General features: G+C 37.4%; 1 protein-coding gene across 1 annotated transcript; it reads left to right on the forward strand.

The window, feature by feature from the left end:
• The first annotated feature begins 1,766 nt into the window (after positions 1-1,766).
• Positions 1,767-17,580, forward strand: rac2 (Rac family small GTPase 2). The gene is made up of 7 exons (XM_046046225.1): positions 1,767-1,873; positions 7,819-7,890; positions 9,772-9,889; positions 10,706-10,768; positions 14,022-14,181; positions 16,092-16,225; positions 16,966-17,580. Exons 1-6 carry the CDS (start codon positions 1,839-1,841, stop codon positions 16,220-16,222), a joined length of 579 nt encoding a protein of 192 aa, XP_045902181.1. The 5' UTR covers positions 1,767-1,838; the 3' UTR covers positions 16,223-16,225; positions 16,966-17,580.
• Positions 17,581-19,368: the final 1,788 nt, after the last annotated feature.

Raw genomic sequence — 19,368 nt, forward strand, 5'->3', positions numbered from 1 at the left:
ACCCCACCTCTTCCCCATCCATCACAATATCATGCTGACATCAGCATAAAGACGGAAAGAATGAGATGTAGATCCTCCTTCAAAATAAAACCCTTACTGATTGGTTTAGTCCAAGTGAAGCAATCAAGACTGTCCTTTTAAAAATGTTTTCAAGGGGTTTAAGAACTATAAAACATTGACAGAACTTGTATTATGTTGACCTGTGACTGACTTGACTGCATGATTAGATCTTCAGATGTAGATCCAATAGCAAAGAGGAGGAAGCAGCCCACCATGACAAAACAATTATAAAACACCTTTGTAATTTGCTTTTGTGGCTTGAGAATTACGTTTTGTAGACTTGATATTTCTTGCAACACTGGTAGTGTATCTGTCAAGGTTGAGTGGTTGAAATTGTGAGCGTAGGTGAGTGTTTTGAAATTTGGTTGGACAATACAACTTGGTTGCAAAACACATTTCACGCCAGGAAGTGGGTTTTGAAAGCCAGGAATCTCGTCAGATGTTGAGGTAAGCATTGAACCCTTGACACTTATCAGCAGTGCTTTTGATATCAACAGTGCTGTTGATAAGTGGAAATTTGGTACTTGTGGAAAATTGTGATTCCTTTTTTGTTCTCTTAACTGCAATGAGACACTTTTATTTTGGAGATGAAATCCTCTTCCATATTGAGCCTGGTGTACTAACTCAGGCTGACTTGACCCTCATTTATAGCAGATGTGACGAGTGGTTAATATGGTGGTTTTGCACGCAGCATCCTGAACAGCATCTAACTGTAAACTTCTGGTGGTTATTGAAACTGATGTAGAACATTTGCTAAATGACTAGAGTATAAAGACAACCTCACTAAAAGTGAATATTAGCACTATATATATATTACACTACAGTTAGGACACTATATGGATGTTGCTATAGGAACATTTTCATAAAACAGAAGAATTTCGGAAGACACCAGTAGATAAAGTGGAAAGCCATCTTAACCACATGATCACAGTAACTGCTGGAATAAGGAAGAGTTTCTCATAGTTGATCTGACAAATGCATTGGCTGTTTGAAACATTTTCTTACTTAAGATTGAAGTAAGATGCAAATGTATATAGGTCTAATTGTCTAACAAGCAGCTCCTCTGCTTTACTTGCTCATAGTTTGACGTGAAAATGAATGACAAAAACGTTACTGAAGTGCCATCTAGTGGCAACAGAGGAGTATCAAAGGTGTTGTCAGCTGTATGAGCATGTGACGATTTGCTTTTGTATAGTGGCTTATTTTCCACTTATTTCCTTTTAATATTAGCCTACTTTAGTTATTTATAACTAATAGTATATTTAACAATAATAATATGCATTATACTTATTACTAAATTAAAATCAAACTTAAACTAAATTTAAACTAAAGTATTTCTCTGTGTGTGTATGGTAACAGTAGAGGTGTGTGTGTGTGTGTTTTGCACAAGTTTTAAATAAAGCCTACTGTTATTGTTACTGCATCTTCCCCATTTCAAAACACTTCATGACCATTTCACAGCTCTAAACTATTGCAACAGTGTCTTTTGCCATATAATTCACCACTTTTATAGTGTATTTTATACTCTATGGACAGCTTGCAGAAGTTGTGTTGTTTAGAAGAAGAAAAAAAAAGAACAAAACCGGAAGGAGAGATTGGTGCAAACATAAAGGAAGAGAGACAGAGAAAGAAAAAGAAAAAGAGGTAGCAAAGGGAGGGGAGTGAGGGAGGTGTGTTACAATTTCCTGTAGTTGCATGCTGATCTACGCCTCTGAGCCTTCCTCTCTGAGTCTGTTTCTGTTAGAGTGAAGAGCACAGACGAAGCTGAGCGGAACAGGATGCAGGCTATCAAATGTGTGGTCGTGGGAGATGGGTACGCCATTATTTTACTTTACCTAAATTGTTATCACTTAAGCTGGCTTCAGATATTGAATCAAGAGGTGTTAACCCAGCTGATGCATGATGGGGACGTTTGGTCCTAGGCTCAGAATTTAGGTTTGTTTGATAGAAATTGTCAAAGATTTTCACAAGGCCGGAACAGCCTTAAGTTACAGTTTTCTCAACTTCCGCAGTGATGTGGCTGTGTGATATGGTGTTTACTCGAAACACTTAGCTACTGTGCTCTTAAACGTGTTGAAGAACACAGCCTGTCCTGTGTTATGTGTATATCTTTAGGTGTGTGTTTGAGAGTGCTGGATGCAGGCCACAACTTGCAGGGAAATGCTGTAATGTAGCAAGCTCAGACCACAGACTCTAGATGAAAATCCAAGAAATGCCAAAAAGAGTGGTTCATAAGACAAGAAAAAATCAACAAATTACTGTAAAAGAAAAGAAACAGAAATAAAGACATAAAAGCTATGTTTTGTTAAAGTTGGGCACTTGCACTTCTTAGTATTAGAAAACCTGGAGTTTGTTCGGTCTAAAGGCTTAAATGTACTCTCTCAGAACAAGTTTGGACAATGTGTTGTCTACCATATTAGAAAATTTAACTTCTGCACACTTCTTATTCTTGAAGGTGGGGCAAAAGGGCTGGCATGATGGGGGAAATTTTTAAGCGGAAGCACTAAAGTTGTTACTGCGAGAGATCAGTTACATGTTAAACAATTTACAGGTACAATTTCCTTGTGTGTGTTGAGCTTCCTGGTGTGTGTTGAATGTGACACTGAGATTTAAAATTGTACAGTGGAGAAGTAAGGAGACTGAAGTCTATCATACTTGGAAAGTGGGGCATTTTGTATTATTTTGGTTTACTTTATGCACTAAATTTAAAATAAAAGTGCCTATGAGCTGACTTTGAGCTTTGATTGCTCAAAGGTGAACACACTTTGTCTGGAGCAAAGGAAGGAGTAGCGTGACATTCTCAAAGTCCACAAAGGACATTAGAAGGTCGGGGTGGAAGAATGGGACTGGGAATGGGAAAAGAACAAAATGTGTGATATTAACACAAGAGACAAAGGTTTATTTCCAACGAAGTACCAACACTCAGCATTGGTTTTTGTTAATCATGATCACAAACCAAGTGCTTATCACTGTAACGAAGTCGAAGGAGCCTTAATCTATGAAAAGTCGTCATTTTAACCTGAAATGTGGTCTTAACTACACGCTTTAACCATAGCGGTGTCGAAAATTGCTTCTCTGTGTCATTCTTCAAAGGGATTCATTCTCATGACATAAACCACCTGAATGCTCTTCAAACTTTGTATTTTGAAAATACATCCTAATTGCATCTGTCATGGCTGCTGTCCAGAACTTGACCCAGATTATAGAAAACACACCGCCAGCACAAAGGCAATTGTTGCTGTTCAGCAGAGAACTTGAGCAGTGGGGGAAGTAATGTGAGGAATGTGAAGAAAAGAATTTGTCGACAGCTTGGAGCTCTGCCCAGTTTTACACCTGTTGACACCTATCACTTCAGAAAGTATTTATGTACATTTTTGAAACATTCCCAACAGCACTTTTGAGGGAGTACGTGTATATGAGCCTTATGAGAGCCAAAAAACTGTTGAAGCTGGTATGAGTAATTTCTGCCACGATTTCTTTTTCTTTTGATCGATTCTGGTAGGCGCTAACGTGGCATCATGCTGTATGCATTGCTGTATGCAGCTTGAGTTTGGGACTCCACCAGATGAATCCTGTGCAGGTGGACCTTGTGGAGACAAGTTCGGTCTTAAAAGAAACTCAGCAGCTACATTGTCTGTGTGATGTGTGAACACGTGTTTGTTTAACTATGTTTGTGACCAATATGTCAAAAATGGTATTTAAAGCTTCCAGTAACACAGAGAAATGAGGAAGTTGGTCTCAGGTTGTAGGGAAGTTTGTCATTTCTTTTGTCAGTTACTGTGTACATACAAGCTAACTGCTGCTGATAAATGGCCTTATTATAGCGTTGGCCTGTTGGATGGGTGGATGGACTGTTTCAGCAATTTAGTTACCAATACAGTTTACCTCTTAAAGGGGCCATGTCGAGTTTTCTTGTAGGCAAAGACGTGTTCACAGTGTTACTAACCAAAATGCATTGTGTATACCCCTGAGATCAAGCAAAAGTGTTGAGTACATTTCCTTCCTCATAAAGCGGTTGTTTAATCTAGCATTGTTTACATCTACGGGTATCGGCTTGCAGTCTTTTTCCCTGTCTTTTCTGGCACACTGCAGCATCACTTGTGTTACCACCACCTGTTGATGTGGAATATATGAGACCATTGGTCAGACTGTGCATAGTGACACCCATGTGTGTGTTTCGAAAAAAACAAAAAAACAAAAAAACAAAAACAAGAACCCACTCAGACAAACAGCTCCATGTAACTAGAGATCTAAAACTCCACAGGGAACCTTTAACAAGCAGCGTCCTATTAGTCATTCAGATATTACAAACAAAACCACACCCTACAGTATTTCTAATTCTAGTGGACATTTCAAAAATACCAAAACGTATAACACATAAAACACAACTAATTAAAACTGAGCCAAATTGCTTGACATTATTGCTTTACTCTGCTGTGCTCTGTGTCTTCTCATATCCTCAGTCTTAGAAACAAACGTGTGATTAGCTGATTGACACCTTTTAGCTTTGAAGTAGTGGCAGCCATTACTGTGGCTTGTGCCTTTTGGACTGAAGCAAGCGGAGGGAGAAAAGTGGTGTCTGACACTAAGATGGAGGAAATGAGACAAAGTATGTTGTTGTGATGGTTACGAGATTCCAACCAACAGCCTAATATGAAGAACGAGAGAGACGAAGAGAAAAAGATAGAAAGAAGGAGGAAATACAAGTGAGCTAGAGAATATGACAAAGAGAATAAGGTTGAAGATAATAAAAGACAGAGAGAGTGAGAATCAATCTCCTTTAAAGACTGTGCCCAGCTAAAACCAGGTGAAGTAGGATGGTGTCAGCAGGAGACGGAAAAAATGATGGAAAACCAGATTAAGAACAGAGCCAGAGCCAGATCGGAGGCTGAAGTCTTTTTTTTTTTTTGATAGCTCAGTTTGTCTGGTTCCTGTTTTCAGCACTAACTGATGCTTCTGAAACAGATCAGTTCCTATTTGACTCACACACAACCACAACACATACACTGGCTTGCACTTCTATACTTTTGAGAGCCTTCATCATAACATTAATCATCACAGTTACATGTCTAACCCCAACCTTTGTATCTCACCAATACCTTAATGTAACCTTAACCGTAAAGCTGCCTTTTGGAAAAGTGACGACCTAACCGTGTCATCTAACTCAGCATCTTGAATGCATTGGTTCTCACAAAGATAGAAGTCCGCACACACACACACACACACGCACACACACACACACACACACTGCTTTTCTTAGTTGACAGCTGCTCATACCACTTAGTCATCTTGTTCTTGGGATGGCCTTTTTAAGAATTACAACTCTAATTGGAAATTGATTTTCTGATAATTTAGAGTTTTAGTGTCACAATTTTCTCCCTTGCCCTTTTTTATTTATTTATAATTTGTCAACTTTTCTTTAGAGGGTCAATCCGAATCACAGACAGATATATTTTCTCAGTTATCTCTAGTGGCATCTAATTAAGTTTTATTAGTCCAGATAAAAAAAAGTTAAAATTGAGTCAAGTTAATGCTGCTATCACACTTCAGTAGTGGTGAGGGAAGTGTCGATTTTTGTGCTCAAAGGCTGTTTCTAAAATCACTTTTTCATTCCCCACATATTAACCACTCAGTAGTTCAGCTGTGAGAAATAAATCAAGATTTTGATAAATGTGTGCTATCACGGACAAGTGTATAGTCACAAAACTGTAATTGTCACATTTCTCTAATCATTGTGGTAATTTTTTTGTAATTCCTTATTTGTAATAAGATAGGATGTGAAATAAGCATATAGTGCATGAGGGATTGATTTGGACACAGAGTTCTGTGTTTTCAGTGGGAGCTATTACCAGAAAACCTAAAAACGGTTCACAGTTTAAGGAAATTTCAATGTTGCACCACAAACATAATTCAAACTTCCGCGCTTGCTTGGCATTGGCAGCAGAAGTCAGTGGCAGATATTTTAATTGAAATGATTTGCGAACCTTGACAAATAAAACTGAAACTTTCTGCATGGCTAAAAACCAGAAAGGGTAAATGTTTGTTAAATCTTTCTGTGATGTGCATGGACAAACACTTAAAGAAAGCAGGTAAAGTCCCAACCCCCAAACTGACTCTATGAAAGTGACACCATTTTGAATGTATACTCACATAAAGCTTTTTTTTCTTTTTATTACATTTATGTCAACTCCATAACAAGATCAACTAAACTCAAATCATTTTCCCATACTGCTGCACAGATCCACTTCCCTTACCTCAGGTGTTTATGTGTAATGCAGCTTTTTTGAACCACAGATAAAATTTGTGTTAAGAGTTTAGATGGGGAGCACTACAACACCAAGATACCCAGTAGGGACTCATGCTACATTTAAGCGCTCAAAAAGTGCACTATAAGCTGTACTAACCCACTTAGGCTGTTCATCTTGCAAGTGAGAACAACCAAAGACAAACAACAACAAAAAAACATTCTTCAACATTGACAATGGTTACAATTCAAGGGTTACAAAATATATGGCCACCTGTTATCACGTGACCAAAGTTCAATACAGAAGAAGACCGTGAGATGCAGTTGACAACTCTTGAAAAAGTAAAGTAAATGGACCCTGACCAGAGATTACTTGTCAAACTACAGTTTCCAATGTCAGGTCACGCTAAATTTATGCAGTAGGCCTATTTCTTTCAAAAACAAATATTTGGGCCTAAGTAACACTCAATGGGAAAATTATATTAAAAAAACATTCTTTGTTATTTAAAAGAGTTTACCAATAAAATTAGCTTGGACTGTGTTGATCTGGTTTGATCAAATGATTGATTGCTGGCAACAAGAGCAAAAAACCCATGAACTGTCATCAGATTCCTCATTGTTTAAATTCTGATTGGTACAGGTGGGAATATGTGACATGATCTTTTTCAACAAACCCACTTCTAACTAATGAGAGCCCCAGAGAAAAAAACACAAATACAGAAATATCATATGATATATATTCTGTATTGTTATCACTTTGTCAGACAGTATGTATGTTCATGTAGTGCTATGGCTTACAGTCCTTACACCCTCTAGCTTACACATTAAAAGGCTGCTGAATGAATGATTATGATTGTGGGTGATGAGCTGATGGGTTCCAAGCTAATTGGACACAAACCGGATTTGTTATGTTATGCCTGCTTATGGCCATTATGTGAGCAAACAAGGGAGGTTTTCCAAGACCAATAACAGAAAGCTCACTCACTCAGTCGCTCATTGTCAACCTCTTATCCTGTGTACAGGGTTGTGGGACGCAAAGCAGCTGTTTACCATATTCCAATTACATACATAAGAATATGGGCGTAAATATCACCCTCATAGACACACCGCAAGAACCGCCTTTGGGCCCTGAGCTACAGATCAGCTGGTTTCATGACAGGCTCGCCCCCTGCTTTGTTTGTTTGATTATAGCAACAATCCTGAAGCAACACCTCATTACCTCTTACCAATCTTCCTTTTACCCGTGCCTCTGTGGACAGGGCACGAGTTCTGGTGTTGTCGAAATGCTGTCAGCAAAGCTCTGGAACAAAATACGAACATGGCTAGTTGATACTTGTTCCATCATCTCCTACATACAGCCGTGTGGTTTCATCACTCGGGATGTGGAGACAAGTTGCCCATCTTCTGTCTTCCTCTCACTGTCTTCCAATCTCGTAGCCTGAAACATTCTTATTGTCGTTTTAATTGTCGTTTTATAATGTCTAACTGTATGTGTTTTTACTTGTGTGATTTAGAGCTGTGGGAAAAACATGTCTTCTCATCAGCTACACAACCAATGCCTTCCCCGGGGAGTACATTCCTACTGTGTGAGTATGACGCACCCAGACACATGCTCTCTCTCTCTCTCTCTCTCTCTCTCTCTCTCTCTCTCTCTCTCTGAAGTGATATGAAAAGCATACAGTAAATTACATGTACAAGAAGACTAACACGTTGCAGTTTCTATATGAACACTAATGAAATACAATATGCAATTGTGTGCATGCATATCGAGTCAAATAGGCTATGGCATACACACAGACAGTAAAAAAAAAGATACACACACACACACACACACACGGCAGGACGTTTGCAGAGATGGTGTTAACACTGACAGGTTTGGACTGGTGGCAAAACACTCTTTACCCTAAAAGCTTTCTTGTAAAAAAAAAAAAAAGTTGACAAGTAAATAGAGAAGAAAATATAAACACTCCTCTACTTCAACAGTTATTGTTGCAGTGCTTGTGAGCAAGTCCCAGATTTTATGTTTTCTCTGCTAGCCAACATATTGATACATATTGAATAAAAATAATTAGCAGTACAGTATCAGTACAGCTAAATAGTTACAGGGAAATAAAAACAATTCAGGACTACAAACCAAGCAATACATGTCATTAAAGAATTTAATGAAATCAAACATGATACAATAAGACAAGATAAAATAGAGAACGGAATGAACAAAACAGATATCTTAAAATTATGAAAACAGAACTTGCTGAAATTAATAAAATGTGGTTTTATGAGAGAAGTGATTTTGTTGTCTGCAGTAAAATCATTAAATTAACCTGACTGGTACCCAGTGAAGAGAGGCAAGAACATGGGTGATTATTATTTATTAAATTATCAATGGATGGACCCTGGTTGGAAAAGTCTGTACCGCAGACCTTTTCTTTCAGTAGTATGCACTCATTGCTCTTTAGTATTGAAGCTAGTTGGAATGTGTGTGAGTTGTTTTAGGAGTACAGGAAAGTAGGAAAGTTTCTCAAAAAGCTGATTGATAAGACTGTAGTGTTTCAATGAGGCCACACGGGGGCAGTTCTGCTTAAATGTTATAATCTAAAACATTGCAGTGGTTATTTAAAGTGGTGGAAACTAAGTATAATGGAAAAAAAAGTATTATCATCAAATTGTACTTAAAGCATCAAAAGGAAAAGTATTTCCTGGGCAGAGTAGCTCTATTGAGGTTTATATTATATTATCATATAATTGGAATATTAGTACTGATGCATTTTACAACATTATACAATGTTGGGTAGCTAAATATATAACAATGTATCATAGTTTATAATTTGACTAAATGTTTTGTATGTAAAATCATAATCTGTAACATGTTATCATACAAATGTAGAGGAAAATTATGGAAATAAAGTAAAAGCGTATCAAAGTTGTACTCATGTAGAGTACTTGAGTAAATGTTGTTACATTCCGCCACTCATTATTTCCTTAAACAAACAGGTGTTTTAACAACAGAAACCAAATATATTATGCATTTTTATGGCAAACAAACAGCAAACGGAATAGAAATGGATGTAATCCAGTCTATAAGGATTAGTCTAGTGCTCATTAACGGGACAAGAAATAGTCAGTTAAGTTTAATGAGCTACTGTTTGTACTAAAAAAAAAATAATTTTCTGACTGTAAAGCACTTTTTTAGTACTTTTTTATTTAAATACTTTTTTAATTTTTTTTTTATTTTAAGGTGTATTACTGGATCCTGGATTACTATGCTCTAATAAACTTCCTTCCCCATGGTTTCTGCAATCAGAAGCTTCTCGTTTCAGGTCTCAGATGACTTATGTGTAATTATGAGACTATACCTTTGGCGTGTTGACATTTCAGTGGCATTTAATTCAAATGATCGATTGTTTAAATGATCACTTAAATGAAAGATCGGATGACTGACTAATTGATTGATTACTGACGTTCCACAGATTTGACAACTACTCAGCTAATGTGATGGTGGACAGCAAGCCAGTCAATCTGGGCCTCTGGGATACTGCTGGACAGGAAGACTACGACAGGCTCCGGCCACTGTCCTACCCACAGACGGTATTCCATTACACACACACACACACACACACACACATACACTAGTAAAGATAAAATCCACTTTGTCTCCCGCAGTGGAACCCAGGAGAGTTGAGATTGATGAGAGAGTTGCCAGATCCATTTACAATACTGCAGCCTGACTGAGCTACATCTCATTAAATCAAAAGGCAGAAATAAAGATGTTACTGATGAAGCTGCTTAATGTGTGAAAGCCACCTGATTATTATCAGACAGAAACATTCTACAAAGAAATACCTAGAAAAATATTGTTTGTAATGTGACACATCACTGTGATTATAGAAAAGACAAATGTAGTCTACTGCTCAGAATGCAATAGAATGCATTGGTGCCCAAATAAACATAAAACCGTGTCACTTTGTCAATTAAATCAACAGTTTTGTCACAAAAATTGTGTTTGTTCATTGTTGTTGATGTGTTTTATCCTATAACACAAATGTGTCGCGGCTATTATATTGCAGTTAATTACATGCTTTTTTCCCTATAATGAGTTCCCTTTTTCAAAACTTCACAAATTTCTCTTTACCAACATGAAGCTCTGCATCCAAAATGCACTAATGCAACCAAAAACAAAAAAAATTGGGCCCATTTTGAATCAGGCATTTAAAACTTTCTCCAACAAAATTGCACACAGTTAAAGCTACACAACAAAAAAGGTAATTATGCCCTTTACAATACAGGCATAAAATGACATACATGTTTTACTATAACCTTTTTAAACTTGCAATAGACATAGTCCCAGTCTGGTCAAATCTACCATCTAATCTTCTCTCACTATCTTATCGTCTATCCATTTAGGATGTTTTCCTTATCTGTTTCTCCCTGGTGAGCCCGGCATCCTATGAAAACGTCAGAGCTAAGGTGAGTCTCGTATCTGTGGTACATTATTTTGAACACATTGTGATTTAGTTTAGGTTGAGCAAACTGTGTCCATTTGGAAATGTAACTTTTTATTCTAATTTAATTTCTTGGATTATGGCAATATCCCTGTAAATTAGATGATTTCAATTGATGGCCAACGTTTGGCCTACACAGCCACTGATGCACACATTGTGCAGAGAGCTAATATACTGTAAAGTTTCTGAAATCACAGAGTATGAATACATTCCAAGGTGGAAAAAAATACAAAAACAAGGATATTCAGCCAAGGAAAAATTCAGTGTATAAAATGCATATTAATCCTTAGTGGAACATTTGACTACTTGGTTGATTAATAATAGTTGTAAGGGTTTGGTTTACTAAGAAATTAGTAAAATATAGACCCCAAGGTGATGTCTTAAAATGTCTTGTTTTGTCTGACTAACAGTCTGCAATCCAAATATAATAAATATACAATGATATAAGCAAAGCAAAGCAGCAAAGCCTCACACTGGCGAAGCTGGAACCATGCAATGTCTGGTGTTTTTGCTTTATAAGTGTTAATTAAATAGCTGCAGATGAATTCTGTCAATTTACTAATCAGTTAATAAACTATGCTCCGTATTTTTTATTTGTATCCATCCATATTCTTTTCCTGCTTGTTAAATCATTCAGCCCTTCAATCTCTACGCACTGAAAAGAATTCCTGATTGTAGATGAATCATTGTGAGATGGACACTTTCATGTACAGCACTCTCATCTCAAGTGCTCTTTCAGTTTTAGCAGTTTCATGGATTCCCCTTTTCCTCTGCTATGATGCAAGGTTGAGTACTGCATCAAAAGCAGAGCCTCTGGAGGAGCAGACCAGTGTGACCTCTCTCAAAACCACTCAGTGCTCTTCAACCCCATAAATATCTTATAAGAATATCAATACGATATAACAAAGGAAAACAACACCAGAAATATTTATTGAATTTGTTTTAGTCCAATTCACCTGTACTTTGCTCTTTGTTTTGAGTGCCATAGTAATGAGAGACTGAAGTGTTACCAAATGAAAGACTGGTAGATGGTAAAAACGTGAATAACACTTAGCAGCAGAAAGAGGGCTTTAGTCATAATTTAACACTCAGAAAACAAAGCTGTCTTTGGCCTAAATTACAGATACTTATGTGTATGTGGTTGAGATAAAATGAAACTTTAATATATTTGGCACATGTGTGATCACGACAGGTAAAAGGAGGCTGAATGTTTAACTGCCACTGTTTGCACTAACTGCGCACAATCAATTAAGTATACATTATTTGGTCATTTTTGAAATACTCTGTAGCTCATTCTTACCAGGGCAAACCTTTTGATTCTGGACCTTTCAGACTCTTTTTAACACCAACCTTCAAACTAATCTGTCTCTGCCTTTACATTCCTCTCCTTCATCAGTTTCCGAAAGCTCATTGTTTTCTATGTAGAGGTTCACAACAACTGACAGCAAGGCACCTTCCTGTCAATAGTTATCAATTGTGAGCAGCTACATGTCGAGCAAATGAAAGGACAATGACATGGTGGAATACAGATTTGCCCCCATGTCCATTGATCACCAATCAGATAGTATTTATTCTTTTCTACATTGTCCGACTCGTGATCAGCTGGAGAGAAAGGAATGAAAGGTTAGTGTAGGGGTTGACAACCAGTTTATGGAATTATAAAGAAATTAGATATTGACAAAAACATTATAAAAGGTAAAGCAGATACAGAATTACACAAACATCTCTGTCTAGCAGTTACCAGTGTGAAATAAACACATGTACATATACAGAAGAATTGTGCTATGATATATATTTATATACAAATGGACTATAAGGTATAGATAAGTAAAATAACATAGAAAAAATAAAAAAACTGAAGACATGCAGTTAAAAAACACAAATACAAATAAGCAAGAACTATATAAAAACACTGCAACAGCTAATTTATTCATCATTTTCATTTAATTAATACAAATTTGTGTACGTGTTTGTGTGTGCGTGTGCAGGTCACTCACTGTCCCTCAGGTTGTGACATGTTGATTGGGCAGCAACATATGCCCTGTCTATTTGTCCTAGGATTTTAAATTTTGGAAGCTAATTTAGCTTTTTGGAATCTGAGATCACAGATTTGAACTCATTAAAGTCAAGTCTTATTTTATTTATTTAGTTTACAATATGAAGCTAAAGGTATAATATGAAGTGGACCTGCTGACAAAACATTCCAAGTTCTGGAAGTACTCAAAAACGTCCACCAGGGAATTACCCTAAAGATAAAGATAAAGCTGAAAGTTAATGAGACCCAAGGAGTCCATGAATTAGTTTAACACATTGGTTTAAAATTTCAGCTATACAAGGTAAGTCTTTAAAAAGAATTGACTCAAAGAAGCAGTAGTACGATTCATCAGGTAATACCTATAATCCCTTCATGTCAACCGACTGGCTTGTTAGCAGACTTCTCTAATAAGCAGGTCATTCAAAACTTTCACAGAATTTGCTTAATTCGTTTAGCAGATAACATCTCTCATTTCATCACTATGGAAAATGGTTGTACAGGGCATAAAAGAGGCAAAGAGTTGAGTGAGAGAGCACGAGGGGGAGGTTTAAAAAAAAAAGGGGCGATATGAGGTGAGAAGGGATAAGCACATGAGAGATCAGAGGGAACGACAAGCTGAACAGAAGGAAAAGTAGTGGGCGCCTGTGTGACAGAACGAGCAAAGAAATTGAGAGAAACTGTAAAAGAGGAGAGTGGAGGCAGCCAGGACGGGTCTGAAAATGAAAATCTCATTTACGTTATGAAATAACTTGCAGTTTGACGCTGAAACTTGGATTTCAGGATTTGCTTTAGCAAAAAAGCAAATGCAGAGCCTACATCTATCCACAACTAAATATTATTCAAATTTTGCATACCTGCAGATTGCCATTTGTATTTTAAGACTTATTTCATCACAAAGTAAGAAACCAGGGGGCATCCTTCATTCACTTTGTACCTCCTGGGGTCCAACCTTCTCCTCGCCCCATTTTATTTTATAATAATAATGAACTTTATTTATACAGCACTTATCAAAGCAAAGTTATATGGTGCTTTATAAGTCCTGCCCCAGATTTAAAACATTACAGGACAGAGGCTGTACAACCAAGACATAAAATCAGTTTTCATCATCTCCAACACATACCTTCACTTTGTGCCTTCCCCTTTCTCTCTTTTCATTTTGTTTGCCATATCTGTCCTCTGACAGTGGTACCCAGAGGTTCGCCACCACTGTCCCTCCACACCCATCATCCTGGTGGGCACAAAGCTGGATCTGAGGGACGAGAAGGACACCATTGAGAAGCTGAAGGAAAAGAAGCTGGCACCAATCACCTACCCTCAGGGCCTGGCTCTGGCTAAGGAGATAGGTGAATAACACTTTTTGTCTCCTTGTCTGATGAAGGCTTGAAACAAAGCAGCACTTATATTTACCTAGCACTCAGTGAGTGATATTAGCCAGACTATTGTGTTATAGTGAAATGAAAATATGGTCACCGTATTACAGTTTGCGTACAATGTTTATCAATTGTTGTGTTGTGCTTTCTGTGATTACTGCCAATACTGTGGTAGTATATTGAGTTTACTGACAGTAAAAGCATGAATGGTTAGTTTGGCTGGTGATGGTGCTTAGATAAGATGCTTGCCTTTGGTGTGGGAGACCTGGGTTCGATTCCCACTGTGAGACATCCACCATTATGTCCCTGAGCAAGACACTTAACCCCTAGCTGCTCCAGAGGCGTGCGACCTCTGACATGTATAGCAACTGTAATTCGCTTTGGATAAAAGCGTCAGCTAAATGAATAAATGTAAATGGATCGACTCTGGTAAACAATCATTCTCCATGATAGAGGAAAGTAGCCTATGTGATATTATTCATTCATAAAACACTACTGTCATGATATTTCTATTATTCTATGTCTTTTGTAAACTTTGTGCAGTTTTTAAATGCCAATTGAATAGATCCTACCGCTCTCAGGTTTTTTTTCTGATTGCTAGTGCTAATTTTAGCTGCTGCTTTGTATTCTCTTAGCACATCTTTGTCTAATGACAAACTTTCAAGTGAATTATGAGATTTGTTGGGTTGAAACTCGCAGAACATTTCCCTTCTCTCGGAACCCTTGCAGAACAAAAACTGCATATTGCAATAGAGCTGTCTGCTCATGAAAGTGTGAAAGCATCCAAAGTGATGGCATGTTTGTTTGGCTCGCGCTGTTTGCACTACGTCTGCGTGCCTCTATCCAGGCGCAGCAATATGATGTCATAAGCATCACAGCAGCCACGCACTTGAAAGAATTGTTTGATTCTTTTTATTTTTATTTTTATTTTTATTTTTTTTTTTGTCATGTTTCTTTATCTGCTCTGTAAAGCGACTTTGAGTTTGTGAAAAGCACTATACAAATTCAATTTATTATTATTATTATTATTATTATTATTATCGCCTAAATTATCGGCCAAAAGTTTATTTTCCCGATATGATTCCAATACTGAAAAAATGCCAAAGCTCTGATAAACCCAGGTATGCTACCAACACGAGGCCAAGTGGCAAAGTTAGCAATAGTGGGTGAACAAAATGGAGCATTTTGCAGCCAAACAGCCAGGTAATTCTTTGAGGATTTAAACATAACACTGTTAAAAGCAGATTAAATATTGGGTATATATTATAAATAAATGTAATAAATAATGATTTGTTCATGTGGACAGAAACATGACTCCAAATGTATGTATGCTAATGTTTCTCCGTGACTAATTCTCCTTTAACATAACTGACAAATCCATGGTTTGTTGCACTGTAATCAGACAATACATAATGCAGTGAAAATATAATTCTCTTCTTTACAGCCAGAACCCAGATGCAACAGATATGTCACAGATGTAGCATGAAGATTTTATGAAGTTGAAAGCCATGAAATTAAGATTTTATATCCCACAATTCACATCAGCCAGATATGTGTGGTTTTGTTGGTTTTCTGGTGGAATTATGCCTAGGAAATGGCCAAATCTGGTTGAGAAGCTAAAGCCCATTAGTCCCCCAGCTGACATGTTAGTGATGTTTCAGAGGCTTTTCTATTTCTGTATTTCAACATGCAGGTTCCATGGGATGTCCTGCATTTAGTATTTCTTTACCGAAATGGTTATATACACTGGATACTTACACAGCATCAATGCACAAGTTTATAATTGCATCTTGTTAACTTCAACCTAACTTTCCACTTGGGATTTGTATTTCTATGTGTAGTCTGATGTGTGTTATTCTGTGTATCCTTACTTGTATGTATAGATGCAGTGAAGTACTTGGAGTGCTCAGCTTTGACCCAACGTGGTCTGAAGACTGTGTTTGATGAGGCCATCCGGGCCGTGCTCTGCCCTCAGCCCACCAAGGTCAAGAAGAAGCCCTGCTCACTGCTGTAAATGGTAAGACTTGAGTAAACATGGAGATAGAGCAGGAAAGTGGTCAAAGAAAGAGGGAGAAGAAAAGAACAACTGCAAGATGTAGTGAACAAGTGAGGGCGAGTAGGAGGGGTCATGATGATTCATTCATTCAATCGTTAATCCCTGGATCAAAAGTCTGAATGCATCCTGTTCAATGTGTGAGGAATCCTCTGCTCTGATAATACACAGAGAATAAAAGCAGATTCTTCTGAAATAATTTCACAAATGTCATATTTGGTATGAGAAATAAGGGTTCCTTTCACAGTACTTGGGTAATTATTTCCAAGACTTCAGGGCAGATTTCCAATTTGCCAGGTAGAGGACAGACAAATAATGCAGTGAGCTAGAAATGCAGCAATAATTTTCAAGCCATTTCTCCACAGGAGAGACATTAGCAAATGAAAAGTACAAAGAAAAAAGGGGGCTAATGTTGAGAGGCTGCCTTTTTTTAAATTACCATAATAATTGCAGAACTGAACAGAAACTGCATCCTGCTGGCATTTCAATATTCCAAGGTGCAGAGTGAATTTAAAGACATGTTACAGAGACATATTTTACAAAATGACATGTGGAATAATGAGTCACTTCTATAATTGTTTTGTTCTTAATGTTGAATCATAAATTGTCTTGGATGTCCTACATGCACTGCCTTTTTAAATTATGCGTGTGTTAATGAAGATGTTACAGATTAATGTGGTCTTCATTGTTTTACATTCTTGCAGGACCAGAAGGAGGAAAATTCATTCAGACTGCTGAACTCGGGTTAAAAGAAGATGATTTGAAAGTTTTGATATGTTTCTAATAGAAAACTACAACTAGATTTCCACTAGTTTAAAAAATATATATATTTTTTTCAATTTTAATAAAACGGCAGCAAAACTTTCTGTACAGCACACTCTGAGTCTGATTTTTAAAGTGCATGATAGATGCTGCACCAGACAGAATTTCTCTGTAAAATATACCAGTTTACCAGCATAAATCACTAAGTGTGGATGCCCCAGTTCAGATACTATACATTCACCCGATTATTTGTAATACATTTAGAATGCTAGCTTTATCCAGTGGACCAAAATTTCTGCGCACCAGACTACATCCTGCTGCCCCGTTCAGGCCAACAATATATAAAGGTGTCTTGTGCAGCTTCAAATAATGATAATATTTGTTATGGTGTTACAATAACATCGGTTCATAATGTCTTCGACTGAGTGACGAACAATGATCAGGAATGTAGTTTTTGTATGAGCAGGGAGCTGAACAATGTTGTATTTGAATAAAAGTTATTAACAAAGGTATTATTTGTTGTGATATTAAAATAAATGACATATGATCAAGTAAAATATCTGCAGAGAATTTCTTCAGAGTTGACATGACTATTTCCACACAGCTGCTATGATGATCTAACCCGTGGTTTTCCAGTCACTGCATAGTCCACACAGCTTCAGACATGCAGCATCATCTACATGATCCCAGCAGTGTTTAATGAGCACAGTGTGGAGGCTCTATCTAATGTGGATATATATGACTGCATTTCTACCATCTGTTCCAAGCATCATCTGTCTCACTTTGCTTAGGGCAAGACATCAGGACAGTGATATCAATCTGACTTATTTGCTTGTGCTGATTAACAGTGGTTTACTGATTAATGGTGTAAATGGGGAAGAGGTGATAGTCATCTCCTCGCCAGGTGGGAAACATTTGTTGAGTGTGTATGGTGGTAAGGGAACAAATAATCCTAAATAGCTCAAAGGGAATCACATAGCACCAGGACTATCAGGGTAAAGACACAATGAAACGCAAAACACCCTCATCCTGTTGGTTTAGTTCTATCATGATAAGTATACTTTAGTTTTGTCCAACATAGAAATCCTCAGAAGGTGGTCAGGGTGGACGGTGGGCGTACAAAGCACAAGACAGTTAGGTTTAAGCAACAAAAGCCCTTTAGTGAAGGATAGGAAATGTTAACAAGTTGTGTCTCCTGCCACACTGACTTTTTTCAATATTTAACCAAGACCACAATCTGTTCTTAACCCTAACCAAGTGGTTTGAGTTGCCTAAACATGACCACGGTATGTCTTGATTGGTTTAAGTAGTGAAACAAAAATTACATCAACAATGCATCTTCACATTCCTACTGCCACTAAATCTATCGGAGTTGAAAAAGGTTTGTGCAGAGGAAGTTCTCTGTTCTCTCTAAGACCTTACTTCCTTTAGAAATTACAAAATATTTCTAACAAACTCCTTGCAAGGCATTGCTAAACTTGAAATGCAATTTGACTATTCTACTATACATGTCAGAGGTCGCACGCCTCTGGAGCAACGATGGGTTAAGTGTCTTGCTCAGGGACACAATGGTGGATGTTTCACAGTGGGAATCGAACCCCAGGTTTAAGCAACAAAAGCCCTTCAGTGAAGGATAGGAAATGTTAACAAGTTGTGTCTCCTGTGTCAAGCCACACTGACATTTTTTAATATTTAACCAAGACCACAATCTGTTCTTAACCCTAACCAAGTGGTGATTGTTTTAAATAGTGAAACAAGAATTACATCAACAATGCATCTTCACATTCCTACTGCCACTAAATCTATCAGAGTTGAAAAAGGTTTGTGCAGAGGAAGTTCTCTGTTCTCTCTAAGACCTTACTTCCTTTAGAAATTACAAAATATTTCTAACAAACTCCTTGCAAGGCATTGCTAAACTTGAAATGCAATTTGACTATTCTACTATACATGTCAGAGGTCGCACGCCTCTGGAGCAACGATGGGTTAAGTGTCTTGCTCAGGGACACAATGGTGGATGTTTCACAGTGGGAATCGAACCCCAGGTTTAAGCAACAAAAGCCCTTCAGTGAAGGATAGGAAATGTTAACAAGTTGTGTCTCCTGTGTCAAGCCACACTGACATTTTTTAATATTTAACCAAGACCACAATCTGTTCTTAACCCTAACCAAGTGGTGATTGTTTTAAATAGTGAAACAAGAATTACATCAACAATGCATCTTCACATTCCTACTGCCACTAAATCTATCAGAGTTGAAAAAGGTTTGTGCAGAGGAAGTTCTCTGTTCTCTCTAAGACCTTACTTCCTTTAGAAATTACAAAATATTTCTAACAAACTCCTTGCAAGG

The sequence above is a fragment of the Micropterus dolomieu genome, linkage group LG04 (genome assembly GCF_021292245.1).
Source record: "Micropterus dolomieu isolate WLL.071019.BEF.003 ecotype Adirondacks linkage group LG04, ASM2129224v1, whole genome shotgun sequence".
Taxonomy (NCBI): domain Eukaryota; kingdom Metazoa; phylum Chordata; class Actinopteri; order Centrarchiformes; family Centrarchidae; genus Micropterus; species Micropterus dolomieu.

What these genes read in the sequence shown, in the direction of transcription:
- rac2 (XM_046046225.1), top strand. Translation starts at nt 1,839, where the DNA reads ATGCAGGCTATCAAATGTGTGGTCGTGGGAGATGG. An exon ending in GGGGAGTACATTCCTACTGT is followed by an intron (nt 7,891 to 9,771) that starts GTGAGTATGACG and finishes GACGTTCCACAG; the next exon opens with ATTTGACAACTACTCAGCTA. An exon ending in CACTGTCCTACCCACAGACG is followed by an intron (nt 9,890 to 10,705) that starts GTATTCCATTAC and finishes CTATCCATTTAG; the next exon opens with GATGTTTTCCTTATCTGTTT.